Source organism: Rhamphochromis sp. 'chilingali' (genome assembly GCF_963969265.1).
Source record: "Rhamphochromis sp. 'chilingali' genome assembly, chromosome: 8".
Lineage (NCBI taxonomy): Eukaryota > Metazoa > Chordata > Actinopteri > Cichliformes > Cichlidae > Rhamphochromis > Rhamphochromis sp. 'chilingali'.
The window spans coordinates 1,748,055-1,773,338 of record NC_137935.1 but is presented as its reverse complement, the minus strand read 5'-3'; the positions used below and the strand labels follow the sequence as shown (position 1 = coordinate 1,773,338).

The 25,284-nt window shown below is 46.5% G+C and overlaps 1 protein-coding gene across 1 annotated transcript; it reads left to right on the top strand.

Moving 5' to 3' along the window:
- The first annotated feature begins 214 nt into the window (after positions 1–214).
- Positions 215–25,284, top strand: il1rap (interleukin 1 receptor accessory protein). Its single transcript, XM_080890308.1, has 12 exons — positions 215–674; positions 5,660–5,745; positions 9,472–9,667; positions 10,439–10,522; positions 13,728–13,938; positions 15,165–15,333; positions 15,417–15,488; positions 17,320–17,449; positions 17,942–18,090; positions 18,508–18,651; positions 19,449–19,592; positions 19,714–25,284. Coding segments are annotated over exons 1-12 (1,842 nt in total). The 5' UTR covers positions 215–672; the 3' UTR covers positions 20,169–25,284.

Below are 25,284 nucleotides of genomic sequence, written 5' to 3'. Positions count from 1 at the left end.
GTTATTTCAGAAACGATCATCCATCCTAACACCAAACAAGAGACCTGTTAATGGAGGGGGGGGGGGGGGGGGCACCTTCACGGAGCTCTGTGTGTGTGTGTGTGTGTGTGTGTGTGTGTGTGTGTGTGTGTGTGTGTGTGTGTGTGTGTTATTGGGAAATAACTCTCATCGATGTCGCAACAGAGTGAGAGAGGAGGAGGAGCGTGGACCGGAATCCGCGGAACTTTTACTTCCTCCACGTAAACACTGCGTCGCTCGCTGCGCCTTTTACGCGCTTTTAAGACTCTTTAAAGTTTGTGCGGACCGAGTCCAGCTGTTAACATCTGTCAGCATCTGTCCACAGCTGTTCGAAGACTCGCTCTACCCTCCCGCGCCTTTAATTAGTCGGCACGTGATGTTAACCGCGGCTGCTTAATTACCCGGAGCAGCTCCGAGCGTCACTTTGGAGGAGTTCCCGGAGCACCGGGGCCTCTGTGGGAGATTTACAGCCGAGATCGAGCCCTGACACGCGGCCGTTAATCACCAGAGCCCCGCTGCTCCCAGAGGGTGAGGGAGGGAGTGAGCCGCAGGACTCTGGCGCCTCACACTGGACCCGGACACTCCTGGTTCTGTCAGCTGTTCTGACAGCCCCGACCGGACTCACACCTCTCACCCCCGGAGGACCTGCTGCCAATGTAAGTGACCGCCTGCTGGTTTTAAATGTACTGTTTCCTCTACGGACCCCGCCGCTGTGCTTTACCAGGCTCGGGTTGGTTCTGCGGGCTCACTGACGGAGAGCCGCCGTCAGTGAGAGTACCACCGCGCACACTGGTGATCCGCAGCGGGCTGTCCGGACGCAGAGCCTCTCTGCTGGTGTCCGTGCGCCTGCATGCCGAGTTTCATTCTCAAAATCTCACAATTCCTGCGTGGATCGATTTTCTTTATCAGAAAACGCGCGTCAGCTGATATCATGTTTATGTGTTCTTCGGTTCGGCGTGCGTGCCCTGCCCCGACCTGCCCGCGCTCAAAAACATGTACAACTCCAGTAAATCATTTACGCTTTGTCCTGCTGCTGTGAGTGGAAGTTCAAATTCTGATATGTTATGAGGGCCGAATTTTACGTGAAGGACAGAGAGCTTCTTAAAATAATGAAGTTCGTTTCACAGCTGTCCGGATGTGAAGGCAGCTGGAAGTGGACACTTTATAAATGTCAGTCTGACGTTTGGAGGACAGTCTCCATCGATCTGGTCCCGATAATCCGATTATAGTCAGTCAGGTCAGAGTCTGCAGTGATCAGCAGAAACATAACTGCAGCCCACATGCCTCTTCATCATCATCATCATCATCATCACATCTAAGCACTGAACTGATGAGGCAGTGCAGTAACACCCCCCCAGAAATGAAGAAAAACAACAAAGAAATAAAAGCGAGCAGATGAGTAAACTGTAAATGAAGTGTGCAGCTGGAGTGATGAAGATTTCCTCAGAGGAAGCTGCTGTTTTGTTTTGTGTGTTTGTTTAACTCACTCAGTCTCTAAAAAATGGGCAATCTAGTACCCAGAATCCTCTGGGGCGAAGCTCGAGGGGGTTATATCTCTGTACCTGTGATGAAGCGTATCGCTCGCTCGTGCAAACACACACAGGAGGTGTGTGTGTGTGTGAGTGAGAGAGTGTGTGTGAGTGATGGATGGCGTTGGTGAGCAGCTCTGGGTCTGTATGTCCCTCCTGGGATCCACTAGTTCTGCCTGATTGTCCACCGTGACTCTTTATGTCCCTCCGTCTGTCTCTTGCAGCGCCTCTCCATCTTTCTTCACCTTCTTACTCGTTTTCTGCTGTGGTGCATTTTCCCGTGGCTCGGCTGTTCGTTTGTTATTAAAATGTCAAACAGGAACAGCTGAGATCTGTGGCCTCTCACATCTCAGGTGAATGAACGTTTGTAGGTTTTCAGGTGTTGGTCGAACAGAACAAAGTCTTACTGGAAGTTTTGGGATGTTTTCCCAGACCACACGACTAATGAGACTAATGGGAACTGAAGTGAAAGTGATGGTTTCCATACTGGGAGGCTGGTTTCTGTTCATGAGAGGCATAAGATAAGATAAGATAAGATAACCTTTATTAGTCCCACACGTGGGAAATTTGTTTTGTCACAGCAGGAAGTGGACAGTGCAAAAGTTATGAGGCAAAAATTAGAATACAATAAGAATAAATACAGTACACAACTGTACAGAATAGAATAAAATAAAATACTATATACAGTAGAATAAAATAAAATAAATATACAATAAGATAAAAATAGAATACAAATACAAATACTATATACAACTGAGTAAAAATACAACGATGACAGAAAGGATTATTGCACTTAGTATTATTGCATATGTGTGGATGTGTGTGCTTGATCAGTTAAAGTCTTTATTATGGAGTCTGACAGCAGTGGGGAGGAAAGACCTGCGAAATCTCTCCGTCCCACACCGTGGGTGCCGCAGTCTCCCACTGAAGGAGCTGCTCAGTGCTGTCACAGTCTGCTGCATGGGGTGGGAGATGTTGTCCATCAGGGATGACAGCTTAGCCGCCGTTCTCCTGTCACTCACCACCTCCACTGGGTCCAGAGGGCATCCTAGAACAGAGCTGGCCCTTCGGATCACCCTGTTCAGTCTCTTCCTGTCCCCAGCAGAGATGCTGCCGCCCCAGCAGACCACGCCATAAAAGATAGCAGAAGCCACAACAGAGTCATAGAATTTCTTCAGGAGTGGGCCCTCCACTCCAAACGACCTGAGTCTCCGCAGCAGGTACAGCCTGCTCTGCCCTTTCCTGTAGAGGGCGTCTGAGTTATGAGTCCAGTCCAGTCTATTGTTCAGATGAACACCAAGGTACCTGTAGCTGTCCACAGCCTCAATGTCCATACCTTGGACATTGGACTCATGAAGCAGATAAAGACGTGAGTCACGATTCTGTTTGCGTCACAGCCTTCGACAGGCTCAGTCTGAGACCTACGGCGGCGGTTATCGCCGATGTGCTGGTCAACACAACCCCTTATTTATTTTACTCACGCCCAACGCGCTGCAGTCGTCTCCTGAATGATGCACTACATCTCCAAAAGTATCCACTCACCAACCAACTCACTGAATTCAGGTGTTCCAGTCACTTCCATAAGACGACACCTGTGCAACAGGTCCAGCCGTGAAAATTCCTCGCCACTAAATATTCCACAGTCAGCTGTTAGTGGGATTATAGCAAAGTGGAATCGATGGTGAAGGACAGCAACACAACTATGAAGCGGTAGATCACGTAAAATCAGAGCGCGGTCAGCGGATGCTGAGGTGCGCCGTGCACAGAGGTCACCCACTGTCTGCAAACTTCTGCAAACTTCACGTGACCTTCAGATTAGCTCAAGAACAGAGCGTAGAGAGTTTTGTGGAGCAGGTTTCCATGGCGACCGGCTGTATCATCAAGCTCAATGCAAAGCGTCGGATACAGTGATGTAAAGCATGTCGCCATTGGACTCTAGAGCAGTGGAGACGCGTTCTCTGGAGTGACCAATCACGCTTCTCCATCTCGCAATCTGATGGGCGAGTCTGGGTTTGGCAGTTGCCAGGACAACAGTACTTGTCTGACTGCACTGTGCCAAGTGTCAAGTTTGGTGGAGGGGGACTGCACACCACCCCGACCTCCTCGGAGAGAGCAGCTTTCACGCTCATGTAGTTAGGAATGCCATAACAGGGAGGAGCTTGGGTGCAGGTGGGTTGCAAAGTGGATTGTAGCTGCAGGATAAATATGCGCTGCCCATCCTCCTCAGAGATGATGCATTACCATGGCAACTGAGAAGGCTCAGTGCCAACAACTGTATTTCAGCCCAAAACCGTTTTCAGTGATCAGCGTCTCGTGTTGATCATGTGACTTTTCAGATTTCCAGATTTAAGCGCATTAACGTCTCACCTGCCTCACCTGCGATCAGCTGACCGAGTCGCCTCCAATTGTTCCAGGTGGACGAAGGAAAGACAAACAAGCTGCAAAGCTTCTTCCTGTCAGTGCGACGGGTTTGGATTACTAAGCGACCATGAAGACGGTCTGTTATTCAGACAGCGTGACATGAGCAGTTACCTGCTTGCAGCTCGGGTCGTTTCGTTTTTCAGAGACATCCATCAGCCTCCCTGTGGAGGTGTGCGGGCAGGGGACCGTGACTTCCTTTAAGAGTGAAATCTCAGGCGCTGCAAGTTTTACTGTCCCTGCGAGCCGTGCCTCCTTTTTTATTTTATCTGTTAGTAACCGGGTAATCTTTACTCTGCTTTTTATAGATTATTAGGATAAAGCATGGCTTTCTCAGCTGTATAGTTAAAGTAGGAATATATGTGAGTACTGTCTGATAGTAACGGCTCGCTGAGGCTGCAGATTTAAGCAGATTAACAACAACTAAAGCTGAAGACATTTCCTGTGTTTAGAGTTTGACTCAGTCAGATCCTGTTGTTTGGCAGAAGTCTAGTTTTTATTTGATTTCCGTTTTTCAAATCTATCTTTAGCTTTTATTTATCATCTATGTAAGGAGGCATGTGACCTTTAACCCTCTTTCCTGTCCTGAAGCGCGCTGCACGCAGGAGGAGGAGGAGGTGGCACATATTGATCCATAAAAATTAATCATGACTCGCTGCTGCAGAGCAAACACACACTCCCACAATAAACCAATAAAATGAAATGAAAATAGATACAATTTCTCATTTCTCGGACGTGCACAGACAGACAGAGGTGGGGTAGGTCGGCCTGGACTCGTGCTGTAGTCCAGTAAAACAGCCGGTGTGTGTCGGAGGTTTCCCCGGCAACGGATGCGAATTAAAAAACAAACTCATTCTCGAATCATTCAGATATCCCTCCACGATCTGCACACCTTTGGATGCTGGTCAGGTGAGCAGATACAGCTGTCAGTTACACATGTGTGCAAGTTAATCAGCAGACAGGTGTGTAGACTGCTGGGAGGTCAGCTGCAGTGACCTTTTCAGCACAGAGTTAGAGCCAGAGATTAATAACAAGTATGATTCAGTGCAGAGAGGTCTGTTAACACATAGTGAGGAAGAAACACCCAATGCATCATGGGAATCCCCGGCAGCCTACGTCTATTGCAGCATAACCAGGGTCACCTGGTCCAGCCCTAACTATATGCTTTAGCAAAAAGGAAAGTTTGAAGCCTGATCTTGAAAGTAGAGATAGTGTCTGTCTCCTGAATCCAAACTGGAAGCTGGTTCCACAGAAGAGGGGCCTGAAAACTGAAGGCTCTGCCTCCCATTCTACTTTTAAATACTCTAGGAACAACAAGTAGGCCTGCAGAGCGAGAGCGAAGTGCTCTAATAGGGTGATATGGTACTACAAGGTCATTAAGAGAAGACCTTGTATGTGCGGAGGACTGTAATTCTAAACCCTGATGCTACACTAACCCAACGTAACAAAAGAGTCTTTGTGGAATAAATAATTTCATAAAGACATTCAGACATATTCAGACCACACATACGTGAACGCCTTCTTTGGTTTTCTCACTCACTTAAAAAGTTGAAGTCATGGATGGAGTTATGGAAAAATGATGACAAGAATGACTCAAAAAAATTTTCTTTGTCAAGTTTGAAGCAGTTTCATGTTGTTTGTGTTTGTTTTGAAGGTTGTTGAAAAATAAACATTAACAGTCTTTGTCTTTGCAGGGCAACTTTCATCTCCGCCCTCGTCTTCCTCCTCGCCGTGATGGGCGGGACTTCCCCTGCTGCCAGTCAGTCCAGCGCTCCGACAGGTAGGTGACAGCTGTGACAGGCGGGATGAGATCGGAGCTCCTCGGAGGGTCGAGTCAGTGACTCGAGTCTGTTGGCATTTTTTGTCTTTCGGCAGCAGCGAAGCAGAAAACCTAAAAATCTGAATGCACATTGGTTTTAAAAGCTTCAGGTAATTCTCATGTAGAGGCACAGGAGTGAGGATGAAGTGTGGATTTGGATCCATCAGGCCGACGAGTTCTTTCTACGCTGAAGGGAACTGAGAGGGACAAAAACGAGTGCCGTGTTTTCCTCTAAGAGTCTCTCAGGTCTGCTTAACTGAAAATCTTTCTTGTTTCTGCGGTGCAACTCTGCAGAAGTGAGGTTAATTAAAAGCCGGAGCTCTCGCCCCGTGGGACGGCGAATGGATGGTTCCTGAGCGAGGAGCCTCATTTGTAACGCTGTCGGAGGGTGGCGGGGAGGCAGGGGTGGGCAGTGGGAGGTCAGTGTAGAGGAGGTGGGTGGATGTAAAGTGAGGAGGAGGGGAGGGGACGCTGCGGGCGGAAAAGCTGCTCTCTTCAAACGTGCCATAAATCAACCGTTTCAAAAACAACAACGTGATTTTAATTTTCACCCTGAAGGTCGCGAGTTTCCCTCCACGCTCACGCTGCAGACGCACGCACACGGCTGAGGGTGACCTGCACACCCACACAGCAGATCTGTTTATAGAGACTAAACAGGGCCTGACAAGCACTCCTGATAACCATGATTAAAAGCTCAGATGTTTGGTGTAATAGTAGCTTAAAGACCTCCAGAGTAACTAAAACCATCAGCAGGATGTGAAGAAATAAACGTCACCTGGACGATGCTGATATATGTAGATGTCACCTGATGTGTAACATCCCTGATTGGTTCATTAATAAAAGCTATTTCTGACGTCTGAAAACGGCAAAATTAAATAAAAGGACTAAAGTCAAACCTCGATTGTGACACGAGTTGCAGATCAATGTTAAACTGTTTCAACCAGATTATTGAAGCATCACAAACACAGCGACGCCATCACTGTAGTCCTATTATCCTCATACAGATCGCTGGGACTGAAGCTAAACGCTGCAGCTTGTTACGGACAGATGGGTGATGTGTGTGTGGAGAGGTAGGATCAGGCTGGAGGCGTTAGTGTAGATGGATGGATGGATATCGAGGGAGGAGGACGGGAAGAGGTGGACGGATGCTGGAGAAGGTTTTAATAGAAAGACTAATACGCCGGCCGGGAGAACCTGACAGGTCAATTACCAACACGCACACTCGATCCAGCTCCGTACAGGAGGGGCACAGAGCCTCCATTAATCCAGAGCTCGGTGTTCACCATCCTGAAACCACCTGCACTTCAGTTTCTCAAACTGAGGCTCGGGACCCCAGACGAGCCGCTGGACGAGCCACGAAATCGAAACAGTTTCTGTTGTTGGATTTGTCTCATAATGCATGAGTTACCTGGTTTCTATGGTTACAGAGGTCCCACTGATCCCTGATAATGTTTTGCACCTTCAGACAGTTTCAGTGTGTGTTTCAGTTTAGACTGTGAGGGGGGGTCTTAAATGTGATTTTAAGGGTATTTCCTGTGCTTAGGTGGGTTTAGGGGTCGCACATTCTACAAGAGTCTGCTCCTCGTGGTGGATGATAGTCGTCCTTATTATTATCCCATGCTGTGTTGAACAGCAATCATCTTTATCCTCCATTTAAGTCATTCAGTCATTATAGATGAGGTGCTTGTAGAGCGAGCTGCGTGCTTTGTAATCTGACTGACTGATTGGCCTCGGGTCAGCGCTGAGACCGCTGCTCAATTAAATCAATTGAGGGAAAATTGGTCTAATTTTGATGATCAATCGGTAATTTAAGTCCTGCTTACGATAAAAATCCTGGATGAGGGTTTGCACTTTCTCTTTTAGTTACAGCCATCAGTTAGAGCTGTTTCATCCTCACTGCAGGAGAATTACATCAGCTATAAATACTACAGCACTAATGGCTTTACTGACACCTCATTCAGCACGGCGGGATGTCTGTGCTGGGCTAAAATTCACCCCGTTTTTTCCTGTTCCACCTTTGTATGATTTTCATAAGCAGAGACAGTGACGGCAATCTGGAACTTAAGCAGATGTTCGTGTAATTTCTATGCTGATGATATTTTACTGTCTGTTTCTGTAGGAGTGCCCAGTTCACAGAGTATCACAGAAAATCCCTGATGCTCATTTTTTGCTTTGAGCTTCGCGACGTCAGTGAGCGTTTCGCCCGTATCTGCACCTGAAAACAGCCCCGCAGTAGAAACGTATCAAAGAGCATGCCTGTGACTAAGATGATGATGTCATAGTTAAACACGCTGCACCCATTGGTCTACACACACTCGGCAGAGAGCAAAGAGGCGGAGCTGTTACCGAGCTCAGGTTAAGAGAAAGAGATGGTTTTGATGTTTCGCTTAACCCGAGACCTTCATCACCTTCAGCAGGCAGGGCTGAGTGTAAAGGGGGGCGTGGGGTGTCCACATTCAGTCAAACGCTTTGGAAGATTATTTTTCCAGATTACTAGAATAATATATAAATAAAATATTAATGAAGTTGTTTTCATATTTACAAAAAATAAAAATAAACATTATTTTCCGCGCCCCAGTAAAACTGTGAGTGAGGCCCGTTTGGCTTTATTCATATTATTAACATCTGTTATTAACATCTGCATCATCAGAACATCTGCTTTCTGCAGCAGGAAAAATTTCATCACAGGGGACACACACACACACACACACACACACACACACACACACACACACACACACACACACACACACACACCATCCAGGCACAGCACAGTCAGTCTATTTTTGTAAGGACATGAATAAAGCCCGTTTTTATTGCATGCCTTAGCTTAGGTTGCATGTTTCCATCGTGCAGAGGCGACAGAGCTGCTCAGAGGTCAAGCAGAAAAATAAAGGCAGTCACATATTTTTGCCGTATTTCTGTGTATGTTTCTCCAAGTTTCAATAAATCGCTGCACCTATTTCCAATTTTCCTGCCCAACATAAAGAAACGAGGCGTGACTGTTGCACCGCTCTGTGCTGCAGAGAGCTCCGTGTGGGGCTGATGCAGAGGCTGTTGGCCCTGTTCTCTCTCCTCAGCTTTCCAAACATACGAGAGGCTAAAAAGCCACAACAAATGTTTTCTGTGTTGCATAATCTGGTTCCCACACTAACTTTAAAGAAGTAAAAAAGGTCTCAGTTGGCTGTGGACATGTGAGGCAGCAGTCATGATCATCTGTGCCGGGTGTCTGTCTGTGTGCCAGATGCTGATGTCTGTGTTTCCCAGCTAGACGCTGGGATATTCTGAGCCTGGAGGTCGGGGTCAGAAATCTGTGCCTCCATCTGTTCACGCGCACGGCTCTTTGTCCTTCGCTCTGTGCAGCTTTCTGCACCAAATTTAATAACCGCTGCAAGCAGTTTAATTTCAGCAGTGCAGCAGCTGCCCTCTGCGCTTTAATCCTTTAATGAGGCGGACGCGTCCTTTAACAAGGCCAGTTAACGATGACATCCACTAAGCGCTGTTTAATTCGCACAGAAAAATCAGAGCCAGACCAGCATCCTGATCCAGAGAGGGAGAACCCCCACAAACTCCTCTTCCTGTTCTCTGATAAAAAAGTTCATCCGTTGAATGTTTGACTCGTTCTCGGTGTGATCTGCACGCCGAGGACTTGCTTTGGTTGAACTGTTCCTTTAATGTTCCTCTCAGAGCCCATGTGCTACGACTGGGGCGAGTCCAGCGAGGGGGCGGTCTCTGTAGTGGAGGGCGAGGTCGGTTGGCTCTCCTGTCCTCTTTTCTCTCATCCCTCCGTCTACAACTACACCTCCACCCAGAGCGCCGGGCACAACCTCTTCTGGTACCGCCTCCCCGAGGGCCACGACCTGGAGCAGCCAATCACGTACAGGTAACCCCCATTAACGCGTCGGCGTCATTTTCAGGGGAAGTTTAAATGGTCTGTATTTGTATAGTGCTTTTACTTGGTTTTACTTGGTCCTAAGGACCCCAAAGCGCTTTACACTATACACAAGCATCCACCCATCCACACACACACATTCACACACTGGTGATGGCAGCTACGTTGTAGCCACAGCCACCCTGGGGCGCACTGACAGAGGCGAGGCTGCCGGACACTGGCGCCACCGGGCCCTCTGACCACCACCAGTAGGCAACGGGTGAAGTGTCTTGCCCAAGGACACAACGACCGAGACTGTCCGAGCCAGGGCTCGAACCGGCAACCTTCCGATTACAAGGCGAACTCCCAACTCTTGAGCCACGATCGACCAAGTTTAGAAGGAAGCTGAAGCCAAAGGACCAAAACCGGCTTCACTTTTTCTGCCCTGCAGGTTTCCACTGCTCCAGTTCAAGGTTTTAGGTTTATTTCTATATAAACTTTATGTTGTCTGGAGAATAACAGAGGGAATAAACAACCGATGTGTTTGTGATCGATTACAGATGAGCCTGGTTGAGTTTAAAGCAGATGGGGGGGTTGTGTCTAATTGAGACACTTTGAGAGGAGCTGAATGATGAAGTGGGCTGTAACGATTTCCCTTCCAGAGAGGACGTATGGTGTTTGGGAGGCGGCTCGATCCGCCTCGCCGACTTTGTTCTAATGTTGTTCTAATTGAGTCGTGTCTGATTTACGTTCACTCATTGGTGATGTCATCCTGCTCTGCAGCTCGCGGCTCAGCAAAGACAGAGAGAGACTGTTTCTGCAGCCGGCCGCCGCCGCCGACACCGGCCAGTACATCTGCATGCTGCGGTAAGACGCTGGGGCTGCTGGGAAAGTTTTTGTCTGAACCGAAGCGCATGTTGCAAATATATCAAACATTTGTCTTTGAGCACGCTCAATCATCCAGGTAAGTAAATCCCAAAAGGTTGATTCTGTTCATCTGGACGTGGAGGATTCCTGGTTCCTCACTGAGCCTCTTTAAACACGACCTCCTCTTTTCTGTTCATAATTTGTTTCCTCAGGATGTTTTAACCTTCAGAGCCTGTTATTGTTTAATGTTTTCACCTGTCAACGGCCCAGAGCGTCAGAACCTCGAGGTTTTATTACAAATACTGGTTTTATACTGGTCCTTCCCCCTCTGAGTTCAATACCAGCCACACTGCGACCAGTATGTAATCCTTCTGTTACGACCAGAAATGCTGTTTTTATTTCAAACTGCTTTAAAAGTGCTACGAAGCAGCTTCACCGAGCCAGCCTCCGGCACACCTTTATCCTCAGGTGTAAATGATTAACAATTCAGCCTTGGCCACACCCACTTCCACTGCCGCTGTAAGGCGAGGGGTGACAGAGGGCCTCCATCTCCAACAGCATTCAGTGACCACATTATATTTAATTTCACTGCAGCCACAGCTCTGAGCGGGCAGCTGACCTCTCTGTTCTCCAATTAATATAAATTCTGACAGAGTCTTCAGACTCATCTCGCGGATAGGCCTCGATTTTAGCGACTCCAGCCGGCTGATGGTCCAACACGGCCGGTCCAGCCCGGTCATCAGCCTGTAGATCAGTCAGATGCAACAAGCCGGTCTCTTAGCTTCGATCCTCCGTCTTGGCCGCTCCACACTTAATCTTCCAAAGTGGCTGTGAGAGCATCTTAAATGTGCCGCTCAGCTCGACGGATAAGTCCTGTCAGCTGGACTCGCTCCAAACCTCCAAGTAACAGTCAGCAAACAGGATCAGGTCCCGAGGGGATGAGGAGGGTCCGGGCAAGCCTCGGAGCAAGATCGGTCTACGAGGGTCAATCTGTGCCAAAGTGATGATCCCGTGATGTAGTAAAGTGTCACCTGCCCCGTTTTACTAAAAGTGTTCACGTTTGAATTTGCCTCGTATTCATTTCGAGTGATGGGAACAGGAAGCAGATCAGCGTTACTCGACCTCACGAGTCACCTGACCATGCAACGCACGGGAACATATTTATAAATAAGTCTTTTATTCTGAAATCCAGAAGAATGAGAATGTGAACTAGTTATAGGAGTTAGAGTTTTAAGCGTGAAGCATTTGGACGGTGTGGAGATCACACGTTAATCAGATGGAGCAACAGCAGCAGGCTGATGGTGAGCTCATCGAGCACCTTGAAACACAAACCGATGAAGAAGCGTTTTAAACGATGAGCCGGCGCTCAGAGGACGCTTTGACTACCTTTATATAAAGCTTTTCCTTTTTTTATTTCAATAATAATGTTGTTGTGTTTCTGGTTGTTTGGTCTCTGCGTCGCTATTGTGTTTTGTATTTATTAGAAAACACAAACAAAATAATATAAAAATATAATAAGCCAATGAGCGCGTCCAAAACAAGATTCATTCATTTCTAATGATACTGAAAAAAACATGAAAACTTAGACGGCCGTGCACAACAGTCACGCTTTGTTTTTAAAGATGATTGTTCGTGGAATTTTTATTAGACAGACAGGAGAGAGAGAGGAGGGCTCGAACCCGCTGCACTCTGCACACGGCGTACACTCGTCCGCTAACACGGCGAGCAAACAGCTCGCCGTGTTAGCAACGAGTCACTGAGGACGGGCGGGGTTTCCTTCAGCTCCATCTGAACGTTTTTGGGGGCTTGGAGGAGTCGGCCGTAATAAATCTGAACTGGGCAGATTATCTCAGCACATGAATAAGACTCTCTCTCACACACACACACACACACACACACACACACACACACACACACACACACACACACACACACACACACACACACACACACACACACACACACACACACACACACACGTCGGGGATTCATATCTTGTGGGGACTTTTAATTGACATAACCCGACTGTAACCCTGACACTAAAACCACATTTTGAGTCTCAGACATGCCTTCAAACGTTGGTCCCCACAAGTACACTGAACTTCCAATTTTTGGTCCCCACAAAGACATGAATGCACACACATACGCACAGCACACATTTCATGGAGATCAGGCCCAGCCAGACAGGCATTACAGCTCTGCCTGTAAGTCGTCTGAGCCACAACCAGTTAAGCTCACATCAGTTATTTTGTGACTAATGAAGACAAAAAACCGACGTCTGTATTTTAATTTTCATATTTGCTACAAACACAAACGTATTTCTTCTGATGTCGTCGTTTACTTCACTGCCGGTCCGTCCGTCATGAGGCTGCTGCCGTCTGTGGTACGAGTGCTGCCAGAGCTGCTTTCAGTACCAATACTGCAGCAGACCTCAAAGAACAAGGTGATCTAGTTCTGCGTTCCTGTGTGGTCAGGTCACTTCCTGTTTCCTCTGTCTTACCGGCTTCAGAGAATTATTTGGCACATGCACAAAGCCGTGCAGACACAGATGCAGGAATAGCATCCACATGTTTCAGAGGTCAAAACTCAAGTTCTCACGAGCCTCTGAGTTCACGTATTTGTAGCCTGTAAGTTCCTGACGTTTGGTTTCGAGAGTAAAACAGCACAGCTGGGCTAGCGTGCGCACGACTGTTCATATGATAAGATAATAATCAGTTTGTTGGTGATGTTTAGAATCTTTGATCTGAATCACAACCCTGTGATAACATAAGAGGCTCAATAGTTTTAGAGATGAAGCAGAGAGTCAACCAGCTTCTTTCTGTTGTGCTGATGATGCCGAGACCAGCGATGACCCAAAATCACAGCCTGTGTTCGCGTTCTGTGGGTTTGTGGTTTGCTCTGCTCCACTTTGTCATGTTTCGGCTGAACGCCGCTTCTGAATGCCGTCAGTTCCCCGAAACTTTTAGAAGAGCTGATGCAGCATCGTGGGAAAGGCGTGAGCATCGTGCGCCTTCCTGAGCTGGCGCCTGGGTTGGAGTCCACCCCAGACTGTTTCCTGTGTGTCATTCACTCTCCTCACTTCCCTACATAATCTCCATACTGCCCCCCCCCCCAAATAAAAATCTGAATGTTTGGCCGGAGCTGAAATGTGCAGATGCTCTGGATGGGTTCCTGCTTGCTGACATCTCCCGTCTCTGACTTGCAGTAACAAGTCCTCCTGCAGTAAGATCGCCATCCGCCTCAAAGTGTTGCGGCTGGACAACGTTGTTAAGTGTGCGCTTCCGGTTGCCGTGGCACCGATTGAGGACTTGATCCCTTTACAGGAGGGGAAGACGTTAGACTGTCCAGACCTGCAGGATGCCACCAAGATGTCAGAGAGCGCACCAAAGGTCCAATGGTACTTTGTGGCGCACCCGGTAAGTTTTCAGCACTGCTGTTAACCTCTGTCCTGTTTTATCTGCAGTCTTTGATTCTGTTGCATTCAGATACTCAGAATCACATTAAAATCATGCTGGTCTCTGACATAAAGCCTGGTCCTTCAGCCTCTGAGTGCTTTCTCTGTATGACACCAAATTAAAATCCTTTTAGACACTCGGTTCTTTATTGAATTGACATTTTCTTAAATGTCAGTAGATCAAAAGTAATCGAGTATATCTTTAATGTTTCTGCAAATAAAAACATTTTTATTGTTTTGAACACAACATTGGGCCCCAACACAAACTCAAAACTGAATCAAATACCAAACATATCGATGTCTGTTCTGCGAGTAGCGACTTAACCAAGCGAAGTCGCCGCAGCTGGACGACGTCCACCTTCTGACACGATCTGTCGTTTGAGTTCATCTCCAATCAGCCTTCAGTGTAACGGATTTATTGGTTTGTTCTGGTCGCTGTATGTTGGCGCTCTCTTGAATCATGGTTACTGGGCTGCTCTGTTTTATTTCCAGTCAGCAACTTTTCTAATGGCTGTACATTATCTTTACCTTTCTTTAGTTACTCTGACTGATGTTGATGTTTTTCTACGATAGAACATTTCTTAACTTATTATATATTATTTTAAAGAAAATCAAGGCACTGTTTCAGGGGCAGAGGTGAAATGATGACATATTAATGATATAGAAACATATTTATTAGAATTCAACTAACTTTGTATAAAGTCATTTTCCATATTTTGAAAATAGCAGTGGGACCAATATTGAGCCTTATGGAATCCCTTCAATGAAGTACTTTATGTTTAACTAGAAATGAATGTGTTTTGTAAAGAAGTCTCCCTGGTTTCGTTATACACCTTGTGATACTAATGACTGAGTAAACCACAGACGTATCAGCACCGTTATAGCTGATTAATCTTTTTTCTCTCACAAATGTTTTTTTCTCTTCCTCGTACGATGGGATGCCTGTGTTTCTGCAATAACAGTTTTACTTCTTCTTTCAATTAACAGAATATGTTCAGTGTGGTATTCGTGCTTTTCCTCTCTTAAACGTGGCAGCTCTGTTCATTAATCCTTCTGTCAACGAGTCAGTAAAGCAAACAGCTGAACTGAAACACGCTGTAAAGCCGAGCGGAGCTGCAGGATATCGTCTGCAGATCGGGTCTGGATGGGCTGGATGAAACTAAAGTGTGTGAATCTCGCCGTTCTCAGGTGTGCGACTGGTATCCGTTCTGGGACAGCGACAGGGAGCAGAAAGGAAACAGTCTGCAGGTTCACCTCATGATGGAACAGTATCAGGGTTTATATTACTGCAGAGTCCAGTACCAGAGGAGGAACCAAACACTCAACTTCACCAGGAGCATCAACGTCACGGCCATCTGTGAGACACCGTTTCTGGTAACTCGCATACAGAGATTACAGGCAGTAACTGTGCAGGTAACCGGTGCTCTCATTTACTCTCAGTGCCCCTCTCGCTGCCCAAAGAGCCCAGCATCATGAACCCCACACATGACCAGATTTTCACAGTCAAAACAGGTACGTGAACAAACCCCCCGAGCGCTGTTCAGTCATCTTTGTCTTTGCACGTTTCTCCTGTTTGTACTGCAGCTTTACAGCTCAGAGGCCTCGAGGACGTGCTAAACGCTCCTATGTGTAGATTTAAAGATTTGCATAAACTTCATGAGCATTTGACCGTCCCTGCCGTGACTTGGAGATGCCGGTCAAACGTGCCTTGGGCTTTACCTTGGGGCCCATTGTTTGGTTCATATTGCTGGCACTAATTCAGAGTCCTGGTGGGCTGTGGGTTCAGTGGCCTCATGGTCTTTCTGGCTCTGCGGAGCGATGACCTCCAGCTTCAGCACCTCTCAGTCTGAGACCAGGTTCCCATCAGGAACAGGCTGGAGTGCCCGTTCCTTTGGGAACAGTGTGGAGGAGACCCCGGGGCAGACCCTGAACGAGAGAAAATGTCTGTTGGCTGGAATGTGTCATGATGAGGACCGGAAGGAAAAATCAAGTTTTTAAGGGTTTTCTTTGTGTCGTCGTTCACCCTGAGCTGCTGCAGTCGTGTATTGTGGAGACCCTGTTTGTATGCGAGGCAGCAGACGCATTGATCGGTGCAGATGACAGCCGGAGGTCGCTGTTGACGGAGCGATAGTGTTAATTTGTTATTGATCAGAAACGATTGGTCAAAATGGAAAACGTGCAGACGAATAAAAAATTGAAAGAACAGAAAAACCAAAACCAACAGAGCTCACATGTTAAATAAATAACTTGATGTGATTGGCTGTCCTGTGACTTCTTCACAGCAGGAACATAAATCCTGCTTGAATAAAACGTGCTGCACAGATATCTTTGAACCCATTAAGAACATTTTGAGTGTAATGAGGTTGATCTACAGCAGCCTTCAGTCCTGCTCACACTGATGAACACAAAGGTCTGCACAGACGCCACGTCTCTCATTAACACAGAGGACGGGGACAGGGGTGAATCTAACCAGGCTGATTTGTCCAGATGTGCATGGACAACATCAGCAGTTGATGGAAGAGTCGTGTGGCTCTGTGGAGGAAGTTCTTCCACCTGCAGCTGGACTCTGAGGACGTGACGGGCGGCACTTCGTCTGCCAGCAGCTTCTTTCAAACTGGCTCTCTGAGACTCGACATTCACAAAGTTAATCGTCCGCTCAGAATTAGTGGAAGCTGCGGGAGAACGTCTCATAAAACAGAACGAGCTGCTAACGGCGTGCACACGCTCCATCAACGCACGCGACATGCACACACAGTGTGAGTCGGTGCCGATGGAGGCGAGCAGGACTGCAGCCAGCAGGCTGATAAATGTCTGAAGGAAACGACTGCCGCAGCGCCGTCATCAGCAGCAGTTTAAGACTTCAATATCAGCGTCATTGTCTGTGAAAGGAAAATAAAGTCATGAAACTGCAGCTGCGTTTTCCAAAGCTGCAAACACTGCGACTCCAAAAAGTTTGAACGGGTCGTTAATTAGACCGAATTACTGCATTTATGAAGCTGTGCAGCAAAGAAACATCGAGATATAAAAACACGCTCGGGAACATGTGTTCTGTACGGATCGTTTAATGAACCGCAAATATTCAACAGAAATGAATCCAGAGAATACACTAAAATCACTTTGAGTCATGTCCGTCACCAAGTTGGACGTGTGCCGCTCATTTCCAGCTCCACGTGCAGCTTTGCGCGAGTCGCAGTTCAAAACGACCACATTAGGATATTCCCACTCTATGGCATCATGCAGATCCACGAGTGGAGTGAACTGTTTAACGTGAACATCCACGCCTGCAGCAGGAAACACTTTACCTTCATCCTGCACTGAAATGAATATCCTTCTGTCTCTTCAGGCACCGAGGTGCGTCTGGTGTGCAGAGGTCAGCTTCCGTTCGTCCTGGACAAACCGTGGCGGGAGATCTGGTGGACAGTTGATGGGAAGACGCTGGACAAACTTCCTGATCGATTCACACAAATTAACAGGTGCGAACAGAGCGCGTGCGCCAGCGGCCGCTCTGCACGGGCGCTTGTTATAAAGTCACATCTTCAAATAAACTTGATGATAAGAGCGCTGACCACTGCTAAGGTTTTTGCTTTTATTTGGGTTTTTCATTTTAAATGACGCCTCCTTCACTTTCATCAGCGTCTCCTATTTTTGCACCGTTGGAATTAACTCCAAACCTTTCAGTAAAAAGCTCAAAATAGTGAATTAAAGTTCAACTCAAAGAGTGTTTTACAAAAACAAGATAAAATGTGTAACGTGTGTCTGTAGCCTCAGTGCTTATAATGTGAAAGGAGCTGTTTAAATGTAACAAACTTGAAACACTACTTTATTGATATATATACTAGGCTGCGAGACATCAGCAGCACAGCATATTTAAAACAACTCGAACTATCAGACGAAAGCAGCGGAGAGTAAATTCCTGCAGAAAGCGTGCTTTTATTTTGAAATGTCACTTCTTTTTGTGCTTTGAGGGTGGTGAGAGACCACTTCAGGGACCTGACTATCGAGAACATCCTCGTGATCCAGGACTTCCAGTCCAAAGACCTGAAGCGAGAGTTTTACTGCTCCGTGAAGAACGAGCGAGGCTTCGATACCCGCAGAGCTCAGCTGGAGGAGGAAGGTGAGGAAGCGCTGCTCACGCCGTGTGGATGTTTCACATTAAAGGCTCGTCATGCATCTGAAACTCAAGCTCAGTAAACACTTTCCAGATGAGCTTCAGGTCTCAGGGAACAAACAGGAAGTTCGATTTGGGAATTATGGTCCTGGGTGATCCCCACCCAACACCTGTGACGTCTTTAGTAGACCAAGGTGTCGATGACAAAACCATAGATAACGTCCAGCGTAATGTAGAACTCCCACAGGGGGCGCTCTTGAGCTCGAGCAGCGTTAGATAGAAAGCATCAAAAGCACAGATGTCGTTCCATTTCTTACAGGTTTGTTACAATGAAATGATGAAGACCCCCTGCCCTGTGTTGTTTTCTGTCCGTGGGGGCGTGGCTTAGCCGTCACTGAGGCCTCAGGTGTGTTTGTGTTGCAGTGTCGCTGCCCACCGTGGAGCTGGGCTGCGGCCTCGGCGTCACTCTGCTCCTCATGCTGATCCTCTTCGTGGTTTATCACGTCTTCTGGCTGGAGCTGCTGCTGCTCTATCGCTCCTGGTTTGGCACAGACGAGCGGCACACAGGTGAGACCCCGCCCCCAGCTCCCTCCACCTGCTCGCCCGTTCCCTTTATGACCCGCAGTCAGATAAACCCTCAGACGCACCGTTTTTATCGCCTTTTTGTGCGATTATGATTCTGCATATTCGGGGTGTAAAACACGAGGTAATAAAGCTACAGCCTTGTTTTTGGCCAGGTAACTGAAATATCTGCAGTGTCACTTCACTTTTTATTCCCTGACACTAAATTTCTTCTCTACGAGTCGCGCTGCCTGGCTGCGCTTGCAGCATTTAGTTTATTAAAGGAGAACGTTTGTGACCCTAAAATCACTCCAGAGCTACATGTTTGCGTTCGAGGACACTCGGTCAGCTTCTCACAGAAAAATCCCCTCGCTTTATCTCGATCAGAGGCAAAATTTGACAGTTTTCACATGTCGTGGTAGAAAAAGATTGTATCTTATCTGCAAATGAAACTTGTGCATACCAGAAATGTCACACAGGACGTCTGAGCAGTGTGTGCAGGGACGTTTTCATGTCATGTGGAAAAATGGGAACAGACGTGGAGAGCAGCGATTCACTGAAACATGCAGCATATTTGAAAAGTCCAAAACCTTGAGTGAGACTGTTCAGTTTAGTTTTGTAGAGAATGAAGAAGAAGAAGGAGGAGGAGGAGGCGCTTTATCAGATCAGTTTCCACTCACTTTTATCTCGCTGACTCGACATGTGTGGGTGACATTTACGTCCTGACTTCCTGACGACTGAAGCTCAGAAGTTTCCCCTCTGTAATGGAGTGTGTGTGCGTGTGTGCGTGTGCGTGTGTTCAGATGATAAGGAGTTCGACGTGTACATTTCGTATGCGAGGAACAGTGAGGAGGAGCAGTTTGTTCTGTTGACGCTGCGCAGAGTCCTGGAGAACGAGCTCGGGTACTCGGTGTGCATCTTCGACCGAGACAGCCTGCCAGGCGGGAGTGAGTACTCACGTGTGCTGTCACACACACCACACACACACACTGAACAGGTGAACCAAAACACACGTCATCCATCCATCCTTTCATCCGTCCATCCTTCATTATCCCTCTCTCCCTGCAGCCATCACAGATGAGACTCTGAGTTTCGTGGCTCGCAGCAGGCGCCTCCTGGTGGTCGTCAGTCCCGGCTACGCCTCGCAGGGCTCCCAGGCTCTGCTGGAGCTTAAGGCCGGCATTGACACTATGGCGCTAGCTGGGCACCTGCGGGTGATCCTGGTCCAGTACAAGCCGGTCCGGAGGAAGGGCTGGGTCAGGGAGCTGAGGCGGGCCCGGGTGGCTCTGGCGCTGGTCCGATGGCAGGGGGACAAGTCCAGAGAGTTGTCGTCACGCTTCTGGAAGAGGCTGAGGGTGGAGTTGCCCGTGAGGAGGGTTAGCAGCCGAGGGGAGGACGAAGAAGAGAGCAGTAAGGAGGTGGCGCTGATGAGGCTTCACAGTCAGAACAGTACAAACTCCCAAACGGGGCTGATCAGCAACACCGTCAAAGACCCGCAGAAAGTCCTGAATTCTGCAGCGTAGCAGCAGCTCTCTGAGAACAGTTACAGCTGATGGAGCTCAGCCTGGGGAAGGCTCGTGGTTTCTCTGAATGAGAGTCATGCTTTTGACCAGGACTGACTCAGATTTATTCATTTTATGGAACAAAGTTTCATTTTCCCTTTAAGGATATGAAAAAGTCCACAGCCATGCTAGCAGCTCTGTCAGTATTTACACCAGAAAACATTTCCCATCAACAAGCTAATGTTTTTATCAGTGTCGCATTATGAACAAATGGCACGTTTCAGCGTCCTGGGTTAATGAGACTGTGCTCCACCTTGTTTCCTCTTCAGGTGATGTTTGGCCAAAACCACTTACAGATACCCGCACGGTTTCCTTTGGCCTCTGAGCAACGACACGCGATGTCATAGTGTGACTTGTTTTGGACAAAGTTTCAGTTTTAAATGTGGCCGTCGCATTTTTAACCCAAAACCACAATATTTGCTGAAGCCGACCAAGTTCTTTATGCCTAAACATAGCTGCGTAGCTCTTGGTGCTTAAATATAACAGTTTACTCTTGACTGTGGTTGACATAGAACACCATGTGAGTACAGTAGTCAAGTTTATTTCTATGAACTATATAATCATTGACCAACAGGCTGCACAATAACCAAAACCTCCCAAATGGAACAAAATAGTTCAAGTAATTTAAAAACGGTTAAAAAATACGGTTGGAATGAACTATGAATTTTACAAAAACGTAAGGTAGAAAAAAACGGAATAACTTCTTACATCTAGCTGAGAACAGAGGATTGGCTGCTCGACACCGTCGGTGCAGGTCGAGCCCAGCACGTGCAGCTCAGAGGACAGACGTCCATGTATGTGCGAGCCATATTTCACACTAATCATCTAACAGCTGTGCAGATATTTAAAAAGGAAAATGTAAATCTCCCTGACAGGTTTGTAGCTTGAACCTATTCGCTGGAACGTTGAAGACAATATAATTACACAGCAAGCAAGACACGAAGTAGACAAAGTTCTTCATGTTTCTCGTGCACGGGAGAGAACCGGACAAACGCCGTTCCTTCGCTTGACCCCAGTTGCTCTCGTCCGCTCCCCCGTAACACTGCTCTTTTATTGAGGTTACATGAATATGCATAGGTTCATTAACATATGACCTCTACATACAAACAAAGAGTACTGTGTGTGTGTGTGTGTGTGTGTGTGTGTGTGTGTGGTCAGAGTGTGACCCCATAAATAACTTCCCTAAACCTGCTGGTCTGGAAGTCCAGCAGTTCATCTAAACAAAAGGCACTTAGCCTAAAACAGATACAGCCACGTTTATCCTACCATGAAACAATAAGACAAGGTACGACCTCTCCCATGCTCCCAGGATGTAGGTGTGCACACAAAGTTTGCAGACTATTAAGGCTCAAACCTCTACCAATCTACAACTAATTATAAAACTCTAAGCATATATAAGTAGATATTTCTAAGCATAAATGACAATCAACAATACAAAACCTAACATTCCCCCCTTTTTGACCTTTATGCTAGAAAAGTTATGATCACCTCATGTTTGACAGTTTCAATGCAAACATTTTTATACACAGCATATGTCAATCACCCTAAATTACTGTAACCGTACACAGTTTGACAAATGTATTAGCAGTTATCCCATTCCTCATTGATCTCATCCAATGGCAAACTGCATCCTACGAGCAAACAAATGAATTGTTAATTTAATAGTTAAAATAAGAAAGTAACATTTTCAAAAACATCCCAGCTTTGCTGTGATCACCCATCATCTATGCAGAGTGGTTTGAGTTCTGCAGGGCGTCATGAATGTCTCTTCCAGTTGTTTCCATCACTGTCCATAGGACCAGAGTAGAATAAGCATTCAAACATACCAGTTGGTTTTGTTGTTTGTCAACATGGGTCTCAGCTATCATGAAAGCTGCAGACCTCTTCAGCACTCTAGTTTTATGGCCTCTACCAACCCCCATCACCTCACTTCAGGCCTTCGTCCTGCGAGGGGGGTACTTATGACTCCTCCACTGTCCACGCTCTGCAGAAAAACCCCTCTGTGGAAAGGGTGCTGGGTCCAGTTATCTTACTGCTGTTATGATCCCAGCAGTCTTCAGAGTGTCATCATATGCACAGTGCAGTGGCACAGCATTAGGTGATGTTCATAGGAAACTGCTGTCATCACCACCATAGCTTCTGGTTCATGTGCTTTTCATAGAATCATGATGCTGATGCTATGAACGCTCTACACACATGAGTCAAGATGCAGAAAAACTGCTGCACATCTGAAAGAAGAAGCTGAACTCACAGAAACGCTGCACACTCCAGTTATCACAGTTATCATAGTTCTGTTTCCCTCTCTTTGATGAGTTCTCAGCCAGCTCTCGATCTGATAATGTGTAGCTTGCTCATCAGCTCAGAAGAGACCACAACGCAACCTCACACAGTGGTTGCGTGCTTTGCCCCACAGTGGCAAAGACGTGCACTTTCATATTCAATTCAGCTTCTCCATCATGTACTTTTAGATGTTTCATACAGGGTTCAGCATATTAGTTGTTTTCACAGGTGTGCTCTACATCTCAACAATGGCTCATAATAAGACGACAGTCTTTCACACAGGTCAAGTGCCTCTATGCACATCATTAGTTTAAATATTTACCTATTTTACTTCATCTCATATGTCATTGTACTGAATTTAAGCAACCACAAGCTTAATGTAGATTACTTTTAACAACTATCCACCTCAATTAAATCTAAGGTCTGGAGCACAGGCTGTTGTTGATCAGGGCAAGCCAAAGAATAATCTAAGCATTTTGTGTCAGCAAGGGGTGGGGGAAAGCCATTCACCAGAGCATATCTTAACTGCTGCTGATGTGGGCTGGCCTTCTCCACACACTCTTCAAGGCGGGTTTTTTTTTCTGAAAATTTCTAAGACTTGAATCTAAACATTTTACAGCAACCAATTTACCCTCAAAATCACAGTTTTGTATTAGAATATGAATATCTCGCGCTGCTGGGAGTGAATTCTTGCATGAATGCGTTGTCTCCCTGTGATGCAGTCTTACTTGCTCGGGAACCTATGATAACAACAACAACCGTGTCACAGACCACACCTGCTCCGCAGCATTCACACAAACGCATATGACAACAACAACAACACAAATTAGGCCTACTTCGAACTCTCACCGTTACACTCGGGACACCGACCCAATCTTTCGGGACCCTAACCCAGTCGCGCGACAAAACCCAATGAAGGGACACTCGGGACACAAACCCAGGGCGATTTCTCGGGACACAAACCCAGTTGCGGGACACAAACCCAGCTTCGGGAGACAAACCCAGTTGCGATTATAGAGTCACTCTCCAACTTACTTGGCGTTGCTTAGCATCTCGGGACTTTACTACAGGAACTTCCTGACTGACGTCAGTCTTTCAGCGTGTCTCTTCTCCCCTCGGTGAATGTCGACTCCAGGGCTCCGGCTCTCGAAGGACCAATTAATCGTGCTTTGGGGAAAGGAGTTCATCTTTGTGGAAACCGTGATTGTTTGAAGTGGTTCATTGAACATCAACGTTCAAGCGTGGATGTTACCGTCCTTACTGCAAAGCTGCTAGCATGGCTAAAAACGAGCTTCAGACTAACATTTTTAAAGGGTTAGTTCGTTAGTTAAAATGCTGAAAGCGCCCCTAGAGGCTGCAGTGTTCATTACAACAGGAAGTCTGTGTTGTCAGTCCTGGAGCTGAAGTCACAATGCCGTTAAAGCTGGTCGCCCTCAAGAGCGGGAGGAGGACGATGCAGATGCTTCGATAGAAGTGTTTGTTTTACAGGTTTTCAATTTCACTCATTTTATTTTAACTTTGATATTAGCTGCCATTTCATCATCTACAGTATCCACTCATTATCACATGTGTCATTATCACATTTATGTATTTCATTTTTTTTGTTTGTCCAGAGTTAAAAACTTTTGTGTTTTCTAAACTGGTGCTTTATAAAAGAGGTCTGGTTTTACTTTACAGTGTTTTGTGCAAACATGCACAAAATAGCCTTAAACACATGTTAATCAAATCGTAACACACAGTTAACACACTAATAGACTATAGAGGTGGATTAAAATCAAGTCCTATATCTGTATCATGTTAGCATTCAGTGTTAGGTTCATATGGGTTCTATCGTTTTTTTCTACATATCTGTTAAAAACCAAAGGTCACCTGTTGGTAGGACTCGTGGAGAGGTGTCAGGATAACAAAGTGGGTAAGAGTCATCCTCGGGGAGGGGGGGGGCCATGACCATCTATACAAAATTTATTCAAATCCATACAATGGATGCTAACACATCACATGTGCCACAGACGGGGAGCATTTCCATTTATATATCTGTATGTCCTCTGTAGCTGAATGTAGTCGTCATTTTAATTGGTTACAAAGAGCACAACACCTGCCTAATGAGCAGGTCACTACACAATCACCTGTAGTGTGTATGAAAGATACTGACTTATCTGAAAATACCCACTAAATAACCACCAGACAGTCGTAAAACTTAAAGTGCGACACAAACCGGAAATGAATAGTTTGCCTTCAAAGACAAAGTTCTGCCTTAGAACTGAAATCCACTCAAAAAGTACAACTTTTACTTTGAAGGCAAACATGGCAACAAGTGATTTCATTACCGCTCAGTAGTTGACAGTGTTTTCAGACAAATCGGACACTTTCATCCAACGTAGGTGCAGCTACAGCAATCTGTTAGCATCCAAGGTCTTTGGTACAACCAGTTTCACCCAGTAACAGCAACCTCCAGGAACCAGTCAGGGAACACCCACATTTTCTTAAAGACTGGTGGGTACGGTTACCTGTGTGATTTGTGCGTGCACACATGTGACATCGCTTGGATAGTTGTGACGTTGAGGAGTTTTTGCACAGACGCCAGCAGAGAGGTAAACCTGGGTGTCATCTGCATAGAGGAGTTATCGTACCTGCTAAACAACACAAGAAAAACCAAGTATGGATTCATGCTTCATGCACTGCAGGTTTTAGATATCAGCATTGAGTAACCTGTTATTTGTTTGTTAATTACTGTGCACTTTCTTTATTTTCCACTTTATATTTGATATTTCAGAATGACAAAGTGCATCCTGCACTT

What these genes read in the sequence shown, in the direction of transcription:
- il1rap (XM_080890308.1), top strand. An exon ending in CAGTACATCTGCATGCTGCG is followed by an intron (nt 10,523 to 13,727) that starts GTAAGACGCTGG and finishes TCTGACTTGCAG; the next exon opens with TAACAAGTCCTCCTGCAGTA. An exon ending in CGATTCACACAAATTAACAG is followed by an intron (nt 17,450 to 17,941) that starts GTGCGAACAGAG and finishes TTGTGCTTTGAG; the next exon opens with GGTGGTGAGAGACCACTTCA.